This window comes from Notothenia rossii, assembly GCF_949606895.1.
Source record: "Notothenia rossii genome assembly, chromosome: 9".
NCBI lineage: Eukaryota > Metazoa > Chordata > Actinopteri > Perciformes > Nototheniidae > Notothenia > Notothenia rossii.
In genome coordinates this window covers 20,683,246-20,700,746 of record NC_136907.1, presented here as the reverse complement: position 1 = coordinate 20,700,746, position 17,501 = coordinate 20,683,246, and the positions used below count along the sequence as shown (strand labels likewise).

At 38.9% G+C, this 17,501-nt stretch overlaps 1 protein-coding gene across 2 annotated transcripts; it reads right to left on the bottom strand.

Moving 5' to 3' along the window:
* Positions 1-262: 262 nt before the first annotated feature.
* On the bottom strand, positions 263-16,830 carry stag2a (STAG2 cohesin complex component a). Of its 2 annotated transcripts, none has more exons than XM_079649890.1 (34): positions 16,614-16,830; positions 14,665-14,783; positions 14,435-14,513; positions 13,952-14,110; positions 13,605-13,701; positions 13,428-13,504; positions 13,116-13,320; positions 12,860-13,011; positions 12,584-12,657; positions 11,737-11,860; positions 11,028-11,126; positions 10,761-10,840; positions 10,328-10,435; positions 9,517-9,625; positions 9,222-9,339; positions 9,014-9,117; positions 8,828-8,920; positions 8,654-8,743; positions 8,360-8,563; positions 8,178-8,248; positions 7,939-8,026; positions 7,419-7,499; positions 6,857-6,949; positions 6,579-6,753; positions 6,344-6,483; positions 6,155-6,256; positions 5,774-5,922; positions 5,531-5,659; positions 5,232-5,437; positions 4,330-4,591; positions 4,118-4,228; positions 3,115-3,241; positions 2,542-2,619; positions 263-2,292 (listed from the first exon to the last, which is right to left on the bottom strand). In XM_079649890.1, exons 2-34 carry the CDS (start codon positions 14,706-14,708, stop codon positions 2,269-2,271), a joined length of 3,852 nt encoding a protein of 1,283 aa, XP_079506016.1. In that variant the 5' UTR covers positions 14,709-14,783; positions 16,614-16,830; the 3' UTR covers positions 263-2,268. The 2 variants fall into 2 exon arrangements, with proteins under 2 accessions (XP_079506016.1, XP_079506017.1); XM_079649891.1 differs by having other exon boundaries at positions 4,330-4,588.
* Positions 16,831-17,501: the final 671 nt, after the last annotated feature.

Here is a 17,501-nt window from a genome sequence, read left to right as displayed (position 1 = left end):
TATTTAAACTGAAAAGCCAATCAATGTTAACTTAATTAATAGTATTGTTAAAGAAAATGTGTTAAACATGGCTAAATGTAGTTAAATTAAGTATTTTTAACAAATAAACAAACTAAGAGTATTTATTTTTTATCTTACAACTTTTCATTCATATGAACTACAACTTAGAGGTATTAATTAAAATATCACACAGTTGCAGAGGGTTCATGTTACATCATCAGACATAAATACAAATGGTAAAGGATACAATAGGACACAAAAAGAATAAAAACACAAATTTAATATACACACATATTTAAATGTGTACACATACAGATGTATGCACATTTTCAGCAGTTCAATGCAAACAAAGATTCAAAATGAAAGATTCATGTAAATATACAAGCAATACTAAGATGTATTTTTCTCATCTGCCTCATATGAATAGTCAGTATGTATATGGAAATGTTAAAAACCATGTGATCCGTTTTGTCCAGTTTATGATGAGATTCGGAGGAATATTAGGGTCTTGTTTCTAACTACAATATGAATACACCATTTCCCATTAAATCTTATTCTGCCCACCAGACCTATACACAGAGGTAAAGAAATATCGCAACAATCCATTGAAAGACAAACAAAACAATGTACTGTATGTATACTTGCAAGGTAGTAGGTGAACTTCAAATAGTTACATTCTATTTAAACTTTCCCTAAAATTTCAAGCAAAAAGAAACAAGGATAAAATGAGCACCGATTCACAATATATTACACATCTATAATTGTATAATATACAATTCTGATACTATGATAGATGACTAAAGCATTCTAAAACTTTTTAATTTAGAATAATTCTATTACTCTTATACACACAACAGTGGCTCATCAAATAAATTGGCTTTTGAAAAAATCCTGCACTTTCAAACTGGAAAAAAAGAAACCACACACACAGCTTTCTCACCCGTTTAAAAAAATCATTTTCTATTAAAGATTTAATCTATGGCATATCTGTTTTATAAGATATTACTAGATACTATACCGTGGAGAAAATAGTTAGGATATAGGAGGTTATGGTTTATAGGTTCATGTTTAAGGTTGAGTCAAAATTGTATGTATGATACTCTGAATGCTCCCAATATTCAAAAATAATTGTAGATGCAGTCATCAATTTGTCAAATTACTACATTTGAGCAATGCTTTACTTCTGCCCCATTCATATTAAAGAGATTCAAAGAAAATACAAACAACTGGCCATATCTTTAGTAACATAATCATTTTCATTAAAAATGATTATTTCAACATCTATGTGAAATAACATGATTAGAAACTATTCATTTACATTTGATTGTCATTACAAAATATCTATAAATGAAAGTCATCCATATGGTATAAAAGCAGAACACATACATTTCTAAAAAATACCATCACAAAGAAATCGGAGAATGTCGTATATAATTTCTGGCAAGGCCTTTGAGCAATATGAGACGCCAGTTCACATTATACTTTACTGTATACATGTTTCGATATATGGCTACATGCCATGCCAAATTCTACAGTTTAAAAGTACGGCAGGTAAACGCAATATCGCTGACACCGTTACATTATAATGCAGTCCAATTCAATAGCCCTGTAATGAGGTTGATTCTAGTAATCTTATGACGTTCAATTTCTGTTAAGATTGCATCAGAGAGGAATTGATTGGAGTCTATGATCATTTCTAAAAATATGGCTGTTAAATGATCATAGACATTAATTAATACCTCTGTGACAAAGTGCAGTGTCCTTATAGTGTTTGACTGAACACTGAAGCATTATTTTGCAGGGTTATTGTATTTCTATCAACTGGTGTTCATGAAATTGTGTTCACCCCTCCTGTATATTGGCCACTATGTATTTACATAAGACAATTCCTGTCTACTGAATCAAAAAGATTAAAGGTATATATAACTAATTTGAATTTCAATCTGTTATTATCCCCTCACCATGCACCTGCCACATATTGTATGTACTGCTAAACTAACATCAAGTTGTTTTAAGGGTAACTGAACAAAAGCAGAAACATTGCAGCTGCAACATGACAAAAGTCCTGTGTGTGAAAATATCAGAATAAAATTCAAATTCAAGCTCTCGCTCTAAATGTTTAACAAAGTGTTAAAGAGGCAAACGTTGGTGTCTCACAAACCATTTATAGCAGTCCATTTCGCTCCATTCTGATTTTCACAGAGAACAGCCATCCATCTTATCTTCCAAGGATCTGATAACACATTCTCCTTGATGCATCCATTTGTTTTAGAACATGGAAACATTGAGAACCTAAAAAAAACACACAATTCAATTAACAATGTAAAGCCTTGAAAGGTTACCAGAACTAGTAAAGTGGTTTATTGACATTGCTCTGGAGTTGTTGATGGGGTTTTTATCTAGCAGGGTTGCCTTAGGCATCCATTGTTATTGTTGTTAATGCTATTCATTGCTGCCCCCCTGCATCCCTCTAGGTAACAGGCCTACAATTGTGAGTAACGATGGCCACTTTTTAAAAGAAGCAAATAAGTAAATACTTACAGAGTCATCCATGATTGAAGACGGATCAAAGTAGTCCGGTTTTAGTTCAGTTCTCTCTCTGCGATTCTTTGATGCAGGCTGAAAAATAACGGCTGTGTCAGAACTTCATAGTTTGACAAAACAGATAGAAACAAATGTGCTTCATCAACTATCAAATGCTGAAAATTATTCTCATGTGCAAATGTTGTTATTTTGCACTAAGCAACAACACTTTTTTATTTAGAGGAAACGTCCTCGGAAATGTTGCAACTAGTAAAGCATGACTGAGTCATAACAACTGTCAAGGCAAGCAGCTGTTTTAAGAGAAAACGTTTTAAAACCCCACTGTTCAAAACTGCTCAGCACCAAACAGTAGACAGAGAGTTAGTGATAGTGACTTGTTAACAAAGTGGAGAATTTATCAAATAAGGAGGCAGATATTTCCCTCAGACCATAACATGAGTGAATACTAGACTTAAAATCACTGTAAAACAAACAGTTAAAATAATGTATAATGTTGTTCTGTAAGTTCTGGATGTGTTAATAAGCACAATTTTTTTAATTATCCAACAGATTCTTGCAGCTTTGAATTACCAAATCAATGTCCATTGTGTCAAAGTCCATGCCCTCATTAATGTCCTCCAAGCGGTCCTCTGATGACATCATCACATCCTCCACTATTGGCTCCTCATCGTCCTCCATGAGTCCTGAGCCTCGGCGACTGAGCAGTACAAACAGATACTTGTTAGGAGATTTTGCTTTACTATTTATGTATGGATGTCAATACAAAGAAAACATGTTACTTTGTTTAATTTTAGGTCGCATTCACACCTAATAGTCCACTTCTCTGGTGCGCACCAGGCCACAGTTTGTTACATTGTTTCATTTTTCAGAAGGTTCGGTTTGCGTTCACACGGGCAAAACTCAAACGGACTATGAACTTTAAACACAAGTCATGTGTACGGAAATGCTGTTCAACAATTGGTCAGACATTAAGGGGGTAAACACGCAAATCCCGGCACTCTACCGGAGCCTCCGACATGGAGCATCTGCAGGTTATTTTCATGCTGCTGTTAATCTGGAGAGCTGAGAGCATATTAACAGACTCTAGTGGACGGGCCAATAATTATATAATCAGACAAAGTGCGATAAAAAACATTATAACATATAATGAGAGACGTTCTACAGTAAGGAGAGCGTTTCACCGACGACAGGTGGCTCTGACTTTTATGTATTGTCGACGGAGCATTTTGACACACTGTTCAACACTTCATTCTGCTTTACTCTTTTGCTAAAGATTTTGAAGACATCCGCATTCTTGTGACTCGTAAATACTACGCTTCCTATATTTTGGTGCGGACTGCGTTCACACCAGTGATGAAACGCTCCAGAGTTCACTTGCAAGCAGTCCGAGACCACCTATTTTAGCGGACCAGAGTCCGGTTGTTTAGTTCACTTTAGAGGTCTCGGACTGCGTTCACACCGACCCAAACGAACCGCACCAAGCGGTGAAACGCACCAGTGTTCGATTCAACCGGACTATAAAAGGCTGTTGTGAATGCGACCTTATATACTCTGAAGAGGGGTGCCATCTTACATCGCTTGCTGCATGTGGTTCCTCATCTTGGCGTATTGCATGCTGACCCGCTCTTGCTGCTGATGGGCCTCAGCTTGTTGCCTCTGTGTCAACATCCAAGTAACCTGTGTGCTGTGGGTACAGTGTGTTCATTTTTTAACACAACTTCTTAAATCCCATAGTTTAACAAAAGCAACATTTGCAATATTCAGGTAAATTAAGTGTTTTCTTACTTGTAATCCATGGCAGCCTGATGATGGTGATGTGGCTGCTGCTGCTGGAGAGGCACAGGCTGATGGGGAAGCTGCTCTGTCGGCATGCTGTAAGCGCCGGTGTAGCTGTCTTCTGGCCTCATCTTCTTTGGATCCCTCAGCACGGTGGAGGTGAGGTGGGGCGAATGCATCATCACTGGCGAATGCATCATCACTGGCGTCTGTGCGTTCTGCTCACGGTTCATCCAGACTGCATCACTGCTGCTGCAGCTGCTCTCTTCTGCTACAGAAAATAATTTAGCATGCGTTTCAATTTAAAAAGGGGTAAAAAACACCCAAGCATTTACAACTTTGTGTCTATGTATTTGCTATTTAGCAACGGTAATGACAAACTAATATCGTTTCTGCAAAGGGGGTCACTTTGGGGTTTACATAGAGATGCACTAATTGCATTTTTCTTTTTGGATTCAATTCAAGGCTTTATTGTCATTTGCACATTAGCTACAGTGTAGATATGGCAGTGAAAAACTTAGGTCACAGGCTCTATATATACATATGATTGTTTTAAAAGTTGGACCCCTTTCTTTAAACTATAATTGAACTTGATAATTTGCATACACAAACATTGTATGATCATAAAAAAACATTGACTATTAAATAAACTTAGAATAATTTACATTTTCTCAAACTGCCCTAAATATGGGACATTCTGGTTGTAAAAATCTTGTTTTTAAGGTTTTTCCTACACAGCTGATTTTGGACTTGCAGGTTTTACAGTTTTTGGGTCTTACTTCATCTTCCACACAAATGTCATGTTGTTTGCGTGTGGGTGTTTGTGACATTACTTTCTGTGTCAGTTCCATCTCTAATAGTTCAGGAAGTAACTTATATGACTAATTATAATGATTCCAAAAGTCGCCCACCTTCAGGACATTTCCGTTTGCTAGCAGTGGCTGGCTTGGCCTTCTTGCTCCTGGTGGACCCCCGACTGCTGATCCCACTGAGGACAGACATGGTGTCATCGTCCCCTCTGGCCTGCAGGGAGTTCCTGTAGGAGATGAGGGGCAGCCAACAGTCCTCTCGCTGCAGGGCCATCTGAACCGTCATGAAGCGCTCCAGGTATGTGTGACTGTACAAGTGACAAAATGCAACAGTCACACTCAGGAACTTGTGAGAAAACTCCTCAGCTTCATGCTTAACACAATCAGACACACAAACTTACACTGTTCTCTTGTCCTGCCGAAGTAGTTTGCTGGAGAACTCGCTCAAGACATCCAAGAAAGAGAGATTGAGAGGTGGACTCCCTGGTCCTTGGGGACTCGGTTCCTTAAAAGCAAACTCAATTCCATCCCTGAAACACAGAGAGAAATAATGATTTGCCTTGCTCATTCAAACCGGCTGTCATAGTAAGAACTGGATTGTAAAGCTGTAAAGCATTAGGCCTCGTCTCAGGATGGTTACTTACTTATGCAACATGGCAATAGCCTCCCTGGTCTTCACCTGGTCCAAGCCAAAAGTCAAGGAGAAGCGTCTGGCGAGCTCTTTTATGCCACAGAAGGCTGATGTTGAGCGGTCGACATTGAAGCCAAGTTCAGACAACATCTCATTGAATAACTATAAAAGAAAACCACAGAAATGCACTTCTTTTAACCTTCTCCAAAGACCATCATCTTCCTGTGTTTACGTGGTACACTGGATCAAGCTTTTGTATAACTGATGCCTTTTAAATTACCATCAAAGTCAGTAAATACTTCATCTTTTGTTTTCGTTTGCTGGCATCTACTGATGTGTTCCGTAAAGAAAAATAAGCAAGGCATTACTTATGTCAGAGAGTCTTCACTCTTACCGTTTGTAGGCTCAATACAAGTGTCTTTGCACATTGTATCTTGTCGATTTGTCTTGTTTTACTCATCGTCTCCTTGATGATATCTCCGTAGTCATTATAATACTGAGGAAAGAGGAAAAGAATGCTGTTAGCAAGGAGAGCAGGGTAGGAGGAATATTTACAACTCAATTAAAATGATATAAAACCTACCCTCATGTACTGTTTGAATACGTCTGCACCGGTGTTCATTTCCACCACATTGAAAGTGATTAATTTACAGTAGGCAGCTAGAAGGTTTCTTCTCTTGTGCAGAGCCTCGATTTTACTGGCTTCATCATCCTGCTGTCCATCTGGAAAATACAAAATAATAAATAAAAACAATCAGTAGTAGTCCATGCTTTGTCACTTTTCACACTTCTGGCTGGCAATGCTGAGCGACTCTGACCTGTGCTGTTGTTGTCATCATCCTGATCAATGAACACTTGATCTAGGATGAAGTTGAGCAGATCGGCCTGCAGAGAGGAGTCTGGCATAAAGACCAGAGGCTCCAGTTGTTCCCGGCCTGAAGACATAATTTGGTGACTGAAGATCAGTAGGAGATCACATAGAATGGTGAAGGCCTGAAATAAACACAACACTTAAGCATTGATGAACATGTTCAAGTCATGAGTGGCAATGTAGAAAAATCATGAATAAAAGAGCTGTCCTTCCAGCATAACCCACCTGCTCTTTAACTGCGTTGTTGATGCCGTTTAGGTAACGCTGACACATTAAGCAGAAAGCTCTCATTTGCTTGCTCAAGGTCACCATGTCACCCTAAAAGGAACAGATATTCAGTTAGTATTGATTAGTGTTCGATTCTTTTTAGCAGTCGAAAACACAAGATAAAACACAGTAAGTCAGTATCGTAGTTTTACCAGCTGGACTTCATATAAACTCATGTTTGCTACTGACTGAAACCTTTAGCTGTCAGTGAGTGCCTTAAGATGAAAACACTAAGCTTTCTTTATGCATTTTGCGAGTTTGACAAGATGTGTAAATAGTACTCTAAAATTCATTGTGTCTGCAAGAGCCATGCACATAATGCCTTATGTACACTTTGCATATCAAATAAATAATTCAACCTTTTTAAATCAGAATCAATAAGAATAGTAGTAGTAGTAAAAATGTAGTGTAGTAACAGTTGCCCCATAGTAGAATGCAATAAAATAATATATGGTAAATGGTAGCTATATTTGTCATGACAATAGACAAAATAAGTGCTATGTGAAAAATATGTGAATACCTTTATTGAGCTGCCGTCTGAAACCTTTGCTAGGTGCCACAGAATGATGTAATGTGTGCACTGCAATGAATGAATCACAATCTGTGGGGAAAGGAGGAAAACACATCAGAAGAGCCATTTATTTACTTAAATAACCAGATTACTCAGATACAATCATTTACATACAGAGTAGTAACCATATACAGTCTATGGTAGTAACCTTAATATTAATCAGTGATGCAAGTCGATTATTCCTCCCTCACCCAAACTTCACTACGTTCTCTCATATTTACTATTTATTTTATTATTTGTTACTTTCCCTGTATGTCATGTCATTTTCATTAGAAACCAGTTCCCGTGATCCTCTGATAACAGAAACCAAGTCCCTTGTTCAAAAGAAGTGTACGAAATTGGCTTACTGGAGGAAACCCACTGTAACCTGGATACTAATATAAGTGCATGTACTATATTTGCACTAATTAACTGAACATGTTGGTTGACATTATGGGAGAAGTTTCTGACAAAGTGAGTCTGCTGTTACCTGCTCAGGCATATCCCCGTTCTGCAGACCGGTGTTCAGCAGCCGGTAGATGCTGGTGAAGAGATCCCACTTAGAGAGGTCATGTGCACTGGAAACAAAAAGAAAACAAATTATACACAGTTAATATGTAGTTCATAGTTCACACAAATGCCATTAGTTACATCTTCCCCCTTAAAATAAAACCAAAATTGACCTAAAATGGCGGATAGTGTATCTGAAAATGTTAACATGTTCTTTACTTGTGGAAAGCGCTGATCTTCTTGAGTGTGGATAGAACCTGGTAGGCATCATCCTCATCTGGTTCTTCACCCTGACAAACAAGAGGTCAAACCTTGTCAAACCCTGACATTCATTGTATCGGAGTCGCCTGTGAACATTCTTTCATGCTATCCACACAAAGGAAAACTCCAACAGCCCCCACCTCCTGCAGGAAGTCCTCCAGCAGTCTGTTAAACTTGTCCACCAGCTCGTCGAGCAGCTGGGAGCGGGCGATGTTCACGCGGTTGAAGATGGTGAACTCTTCGTTGGAGAGATAGTGGTAGGTGGTAGAGCAGGCCTCCAGGACCTCTATGTCTGTGTGCTTATCCTGGACCTCCCAGATTTGCCGCAGCAAGGCATCCAAATGCTTCACGAGAATACGAAAACACATGTTTACCTGATGCCGCATGCTATTTACAAATTGCACAATCAAGAACAAATGTAGAGACTGACAAACCTTTTCCAGACGGCCAGTTGTGTAGATGTCAAGATCAAAGTACTTTGGTATTTGTAGCAAATTGGTCACCTTATCGATATCAACACAGTACTAAAAGAGATAAAAGGTAAAATGGTTAAGAATCAAACCAGCCTTTGTTCTCTGTTTGATTCAGTGCGTGATAAAAGTAATCACCTTTGCCAACAACAGAGGCAGCGCGACTGCAAACATCTCTGTGATCCGTGTCCGATCATCCAGCTGCGTTTTCTTCTCCTTCGCAGTCAGGACCTTTTCAATGCACATAAATCCAACAATTTAAATAACATGAAATCATTCAACCATCAACCCTCTCTATGTGGAGCCTGATGACCACACACTCACCCTCTTCCCTGTGCTTCTGCCGACAGGAGGGTGGCACTCACAGGCCTGCCGGATGGCACAGAGCATGATCTCCACCAGGGCCGTCTCCTGGCCATCAGTCAGTGCTAAAGATGGCAGACGTAGACAGTTAATATCGTCAAAAGACTCAAATTACTACAACAACCAAAGATAAATCTGAGCCGCTTATTTAAACAAAGGGGATGTTTACCCTCCTCTCCTGCCGCGGGCTCGTCCAGCAGCAGGCTAATCATCGTCTCCCAGTCCTTCAGCAGCTCGGAGCCACACTCCCACAAGCTATCCACCAGGTAAGCCCCGTGCTCATGGAGCTGTAACACATAAAATTGTTAAATGTTATTAAATCAAATAAAAACATAAAGTAGATTCCTTGTTTTCGGGAAACCATTTGATTTATGGAATTGTAATGATCTTATCTCACAGAAAACTAAAAATAAGATCTGAATAGTAGAATCAAAGTGTTCTTTAGATGGACAGAGGCTGGTTACCTCGCTCTCCAAGAAGAAGAACACAGTAGTTTTGATAAGGCCTCCATTGAGGCTCTGCCTGCCCCTCCTGGGTAATCCCTCCTCCTCAGGGCCACGGTGGCTGAAGAGCCTTCAATAACAAAAACAAGGCTTATTGAAAATGTATTGTGAAGGTGGAATAAACATCTGCTCTGCCTTCAGTCACTTTGAGGAGAGATAATACATGGGGTGTCACACACATAAAGACAAAGAGTCACATCGCCAGTTTTTTTGATTTCACAGGTTTTCCAATTAGTTTTTATATTAAAAGAATAACAAAGTACCTTTCCACTGTTTGACTGCTAATTGATTGTAAAGCTAGAGGTTACATGGATATTCCACATGGATTCTGCAATGCAATTTCTATAAGGCAGCGTTTCCCCTATATACAAATAGCGGCGGCGCAGCGCTCCTCGCTCACATTCTGCTGGGCCCACGTGCCTTAATACCGCTGCTATGACTCCATCCTAGGGGACACACCGTAAGGATACCTTTTTAAGATGCTCTGTTGAAGGGGTTGTTTAATGGATTCAACATAACTCCTAATACATCTTTTCTACTTACTAAGTATATTTAAGGTTATCATACAAAGTCAACAGAACAATGTTAGTCTTCAACATGTGTTTTTGCTGCGGAACAAGAGAACATTTGGAATCCAAAGTTAGCTTATTTCATTTGAAGCAGATTATGAACCAGACTTCTGCAACACGCCTGACACCTAAATAGTTTAATATATAATAAATGTCTTATGTAACCACAAAGTAACGGTTAAATTGTTTCAAAAAACACTTACTTCTTGAAGAGAAATTCTCCTGCTGAAACAGCGATGGGTCGATGTGCCGAGTAAACCAGATGATAAACGCTCTCACAATCCTCTGCTGTCAGAACCTCATCACTACTCCTGTTAGAACAAATACATACTGTATTACTAATGGAGGCCAGCCATCAGAGATAAGACTAGGTAAATGTGTAAATGATTTGTTTAAAATATTAGGGAAAAACCATGAATATTCAAGCCATCAAAAATGTAATATCCTCCCTATTTTACACTCAGCTACTGTATTACAAATTCAAAAATAATAACCCCTTCCTTGAGCCACATATGTTGAATCCCAATTTGTAGTGAGAGTTGCCATGTTTACTTTAATGTGTATTGCCACATTATTCTTAATCATTAACCAAGATTACATGCAGAATGCCATTCAGGAGGAAAGGAGGTTACTCACTGCAGGACCAGAGTCAGAAGTTTAATGGCTTGCACTGCAACATCATATTCCTTGTCCAGAGTCATAGACACGATGCGGTCCTGTCAATGAGAGTAACTGTTGTTACAAAATCTTAACCGAAACATTAGTTGTCATATCATGCAAGGGTAATCTGAAGTTATCTGCATATAAAGATGCAACAAGTGAAGTGTAAAGCCTCTCAATTCCCCACATTTTTCATAGTGTTTAAGACTAACTGGCACTGAGGTGGTGCTCCTGCTGGCTCACCTTGAAGCGACTTGTGAAGAGCTCCAGTCGGGCGCCCAGCTCCCGGCTGTAGAACAGGCCCTGCAGGGCGCTCACACACTTCAGGCGCACTTCCCCTTGCTGGAGTGACAGGAGAAATACATAAATATCTACCCTATTTTGTTGTGAAAACTCAAATCTTACTTTACCATAAACCTAATTAAAAATGTGTATTACTTTTTAGCCCCAAACAAAATAGGGTGACTTGCTTTTTTCAATGCTAAGTCAAAATTTTGTATCAACTGTTGATACAGTATATAGACATAATTTGTAGTCTTTGTCTACTGTTTCTGCTGATATTGATGCATTTCTCTTTATGATTTGGATTGTAAACAAATCATATCATAGACTTATCCTAAAACAACTGAGAACACACGAGCACCACTGGTGCAGAACAAAGAGATAAGAGAGAGGAAACAGGGATATTTCTAATGTTACTACAGTCTCAAAAGAAAAATAATCCAATCATTAGCTGCTTTTCACAGTAAAAATATTTAAACAAGGAGGACTATGTGTGGCTTGTACTCTAACATCTATTGAAAGACAGAATTGGTTAGTTTGATTTAAACTGAGATTTGAAGTTGGTCTGAATTGTGACGATTTATGCGGACAGTTTTTTGTCACTTAATCAGCTTTGCTTCAGTAAAGATTATTAGTTTATTCACAAAACAGAGGCAGTCTGTGAGCTCACCTTGTCATGCATTGTCCAGCCAACATACTTCAGGTAGCTGTCGTTAAGGAAGGCGTCGCTGTACAGCTTCATCCACATTCCAATCTCCTCAATACAAATAGCTCGGATCTCAGCAATGGAATCACTGGCAAAGCACAACAGATTTTATTTAATTAGTCATTCATATATTATAAAATCCCATTATGAAAAGACAATTGTTCCGAGCTGTAAGAGCTTTGACTTAAAGGTCCCATGTCATGCTTTTCCGGTTATTACCCGTCCCTTTGTGTGTTATGAAGGTTTTTATGCATGTAAACGGTGTGCAGAGTCACAAACCCTCAAAGTACACCCTGTAGCGAGTAAAACTCTAACAGAGTTGGAGATTTATCTTCCTGGTACTAGGCCAAGTGGAAACGCAACCTTTAACGGGCTGCTGACGTCACAACCCTCTTAAACCGGGCTCCGCGCTGCAGTGGAAACGCGCCATAAGTGGCGTAACGACGACCCAAATGGACCCATTGGTCCAAATGGACCAATCCGCAGGAGCTCCAACAAGCCGTTTAGGACAGAGAGTGAATACACATACTATACAGAGACGCTGTATGAGAAACCAATGTGAGTTTGGAAAATTGCACAATATAAATCTATTCTAGTAGACCTCAACAATGGAATTATGATCAGTAGAAATGGCCATGTCATGGGACCTTTAAATCGTAAGGGCTTATAATAGTGTTAACATTTATTTCCCACTAGAGGGCGCCAAACGCCAGCAGTGAACACTGCAAGGTTCCTGTTGGACTATCGTGACAGGCTCCTCAGTGAAATCCCAGTCAGTATACAGTGTGTTAGTAAATCAATATTCACTTACCGATATCTGTGAACAAACACTCCTTTAAAAATTGCATTCATCATGTTCTCGATTTCATCTTGATTTTCTTGAAGCTGAAAGAAAAACAAAAAGGGATACTTTTTATTATAATTGCATGCAAATAGACAAACAAAAAAGATTGTGTGGCTTCTGAACCCTCAATGACGAAATACTAAAAGGTATGACTAAACGCTCTGTAAGAAGAGGTATTTTAGCTATGGGAAGCATAACATATCATTTCATGTGAAATGTTTGTATGTTTATATTTCTTCTCACCTCTTTACGCTTCTGTAACAGGAGCTCCAGCCTGTCATTGGCTCTCTTTGCAATGACCTTGTTCCTCTCCGCTTCATACTGTCTCTGCGTGTTGTCCATATTGATGCTCAGGTTGAGAGCGACGTTCACCAAGGCGGTCATCAACTTCATCGCTGCAGAACACCACAAAATTCAGGAAGGAAAACAACTTCTATGCAATTACAGCGTGCAAACCAAAATGCAGGACATTTGAGTGGATTGAAACTTTAAGGCCAACCTCCGAGTGTGCTTGTGTGTCTGAAGGCCCGGACCTGAGAGTCAGACAGGCCGGTGAGCAGTGAGATAATGGTGTCCATCATATACTCATCGTAAATGATGCTGTACTGGCACTGACGCACCAGAACCGCAATGAAGTCACAGAAGCTTATCCTGAACTTCTTCCACTGTGGCCCTGACATCGTTAACGGATAATCACCGCTGTCCTGTTGGATGAGAGCAGATAGATGATCAGATTCATTTCACTTTATATCTTCAACATGCTAGAAATCGGATTACTGTAATAGAGTGAATGAAACAAAGCCTGCTTCACCTCGTCAAACTCCTCTGTCATTTTTCGGATGATTTCAGAGTTCTGCATATTTCTGAACATCTCTCCACTCACAGCCCCTGTGGAAGGAATCAAACCAAAACAAGTTCAGCATATTCATTTTGTCGTTCAAGCCACCGAAGCTGCTACACATTTAGACTCATCCTGTCAGACACTTACCTTTACAACCAGAGCACTGAATGAAGAAGTTGATTAAGTCCAAGAGAGCAACATCCCTGTCCTGTTTGTATGCCTCGATCCAGTCATCAACAACAGACTGGAAAATAAACCAGACAGTTATTTTCTTATTATCCCAATGATATAAAGTCACATTGATCTATTATTGAGAGTGTTTTTGATTCCGATACAGAATAAGATCTTCCCATCACTAGCCCTAATACAATTACATTTAAAAAAGGGAGCCTGCAGCTACCACCCGTGTGAAAAAAATATGTGAACAACATTAGAAGATAAGAAGAAACCACAGTACAAGACATCCTCTATTCTCCATACTCGTGTTTACGCACCTGTGTGGCACTTTTCCCCATTTTCACCACCTCGAACAGCGTCATGTTCTCCATCCCGTTCTCCTGATGATGGCCGTTCACCCTGCCAGCACCGGGGGCCTTCCTTGCCCCCCCACCTTTGGCCTTATCTCCGGGCGCCTTCTTCCCCTTCTTGGCTGCCTGTTATGGATCAAATGTCAAATCAGAGATGAAAGTTTGTTATTGTGTTATCAGAACTCTCAATTCATATGTTTGTGTAGACTGAAAAGCTCATCAGTTTACTGGGAGTTGTGGGAGTTCCTGATCAGTCTAAATCACAGCTTCTGCAGAACATCCATTTAATTCTACACTGTTAGTCTTGGGATCTGGGCCAGGGTTTTTCATGCCTTTCCCCCGAATGCATGTTGCGCTTGGCTCAAGAGTCTCTGTGACCCGAATTAGACAGACAGATATGTTAAAGGTGTGAAGTGAAGACCAAAACCATAGAAAGAAGAAGAAACGTACCATGCCCTTTGCTGTCTTTGCATCTTTGCCATCAGGATCCTCAAAGTCAGTATCTGAGGACCACTGAGATTCTGCCTCTCTGTGAACAACAGAGTAATTAAAATCACTAAACAGATTTTTTTTTATAGTTTTTGTAGCTTTACATGACAGTGTACATGCATACAAACAAATAAGAAACATTCAAATACATTTTTGATTTAGGAATATATATCCAATGATGCACTGCTTACTGAGAAAATTGAAAGTCTGTGTGCAATTCCTGCGCTGCTATCATTTCTTTAACATTTTCTGGATCTGGTGGACTGAGTGCTTCTGCTGCGCTGTACACCAAGCAAGAAGGAATCTGCACCTGGAAAAAAGATCGATGAGAGGAGTTAGTTGATGAATGAGGACACCGACCCTGGCTGCAGTACCTCACATACAAATCAGTACATCTGATACAGGTCTCGGATTTAAGACTGAGTGTAATACTCAGGACCAAGGAAGAAGAGAACATGTTTGTTTATATTGTAAGAAATACAAATGACCCGTGATGCACCAGACATGAAACAGCAGTCTAGCTACTCAAGAAAAAAATCCCTATGTATGCAAGTGACTGCTTTCCTCTAGGCATACAGTTGATTGTAAAATATTTTCATGAACATAACGGTGTTCTTGTTAATTGTCCCCAACTTCTAATTCAACATTTAATCCTGTGGTGGAGGATGCCCTCAGATCTTTATTTCAGTTTCAGTATCAATATATACTATAAGTAGCCAAAAGCAAAAGTATTCATTAAGCAGAATGGACCATTTATTTATGACCTTATAATATTACTAGACAATTATTATTATTACAGGTGTAAAAAATATGTACATCACTTAAATGAAGCAGTTGGTCCTTCATTTTATAATGCTCGGTAGCTTAATGTATCATTATAAGATATCATAATTTGCTTGTTGTAGTCTAAAACTGAAAGGTTAATAAAGCTCTAGTAGGACTAAAGTTGCGAATAAAGTACAATATTTTCCCTTTAAAGTTAGGTAAAGAAAAGGTATAAAGTAGCATAAATTGAATAATTAGATAAAGTACAAGTACAAAAAAATAACTAAAATAAAATAAGAAGGTAATAAAAACCAAATTTGTATTAGATAAATAATTTAATTGAAATGTTACCTTTCGTTTTTATAAATAATTTCTTTATATCTTTCTTTCTATATATATTTTACTCTGTATATGCACCTGTCAATGTTTTGTGTGTAATAATATTTGATGTACATTTACATTTTCTTGAATAAAGGGGGACATTAAAAAAAGAAGGAAATTATTCGAGTAAATGTACTCCGTTACATCAGGAAATACTGTGATAGAAGGGAAACCTGTGGGGGCGTGTTTACACAACACTGGCACATTAAAACTGTGACGGGCAATCCCAAAATGCCCATGTCAACACAACATGACTGTCCTGTTCTGAAAAGACGGGGGGCTGACTCTGGATCTCATGACCATAAATAGGAATGCGTGCTGGGTTCAAGTCCCTCAATAACGATCGTTACTTTTTAAGACAAGAAATGCAATATCCTCATGGGCATTTAGTCCAAGTCATTGAAAAAAAATAACTCCAATGTTACTTCGAATAAAAACCAAGTTATTTCTGACACATCTCTGACAGCCAGTGTTGATACTTCCGAACTACAAACGCACCTACAGATGTTTCATCCCGAGCTGGTCTGTGATTCCCTGATCGCTTCCTGACGAGCCCCGTATCTGTACGACGGCCGAGCAGCTCGCTGGCTAATACGAGCTAACCTCACTCAATGTGATATTGGCCAATACATTATCCTGTTAGCAGCCTTCAGACCCCCTTCTTTACTATTCGCACCGAGCTACTAACTCAGAACTGGGCTTGACTTGACTGGGATTGTGATACATGTTCAGATCAGTTGCTAACTTGCCTAGCATTAGCTGTAACTAGCTGGCTAACGGGACCACTATTTAGCAAACACTAGCTGGAATGCTACCTTGACTTCAATAATCACGTTGATTTTAATGTATTCTGGTACTGTATGATGAACGTGTGTTAACACACACTTAAACACATGTGTTAAGGGCCTGGTCAGCAAGCCATTACAGCAGGATCAATGACAAACTCCATAATGCTAACGTTAGCTAGCTATCCGCCATTTTACAACTTACTTACCTCGTTTAAATCAAAGACGGATTCAAACCAAAAAATCCAAACGTTTCGGACTTTGCAAAGAGAAGACTTTCTTTAATTTCTTGCACAAACTGTCATTTCCCAAAACTCCAGAATAAGAGTTGTATTTGCTAGCTAACGTTGAGAAGCTCCTCGGTGGCTAACCTAGCAAGGTACAGTTTGTATTTTCGTTGTTATGCATGTAGCGCACACACACCACCTGTCGGTAAGTCTGGGACGTGCAGGTGAGAGGAGACAGTCTGTCGCCATTCAAACACTGCTTCTAACTTTTTTCAAGTTTCCAAAGCTTACTGTCTCAATGTGTAGGAAAATATCAATTTAAAACAAAAACCAACAAAGTCTGAGATTAATCTGGATGGAGACATACTGGAACTACCTAGATTTACATACCATCAATTAATATTGCATGTAAACATGTAGATACAAATCTTATTTCACATGTAATTTAAAGAGATGTCGTGATAAGATAAATACATTTAGGCCTACGTTAAAGTGGAGTCACATATTATATATGTAGAAATGCTGGGCTGATAAACTGATCATTTGACAGACATACATTCCTGTCTCTGTAAGATTTGTGCTCAGTTGCCTGGTGGGGACTTATTTTGTTTAAAGACTGAATGCATAACAAACAGCTAAAATAAATGATTGCTGTAATACATACATTATCTTTGGTTAAAAAAATATCCTTACTTCTGTTTTAAGGTAGTTAACCATGAGATGTTTGACAGGCATTGTCCATTTTATTTATATTGCAAAACACATCTATGAGTTTCAGCACAAATGTCTCAGAACAAGTTTAAAATATTTCTATTTTTTATTTATTTGTATTTATAAGACTTATCATTTTCTCTGTCTGAATTAATATAT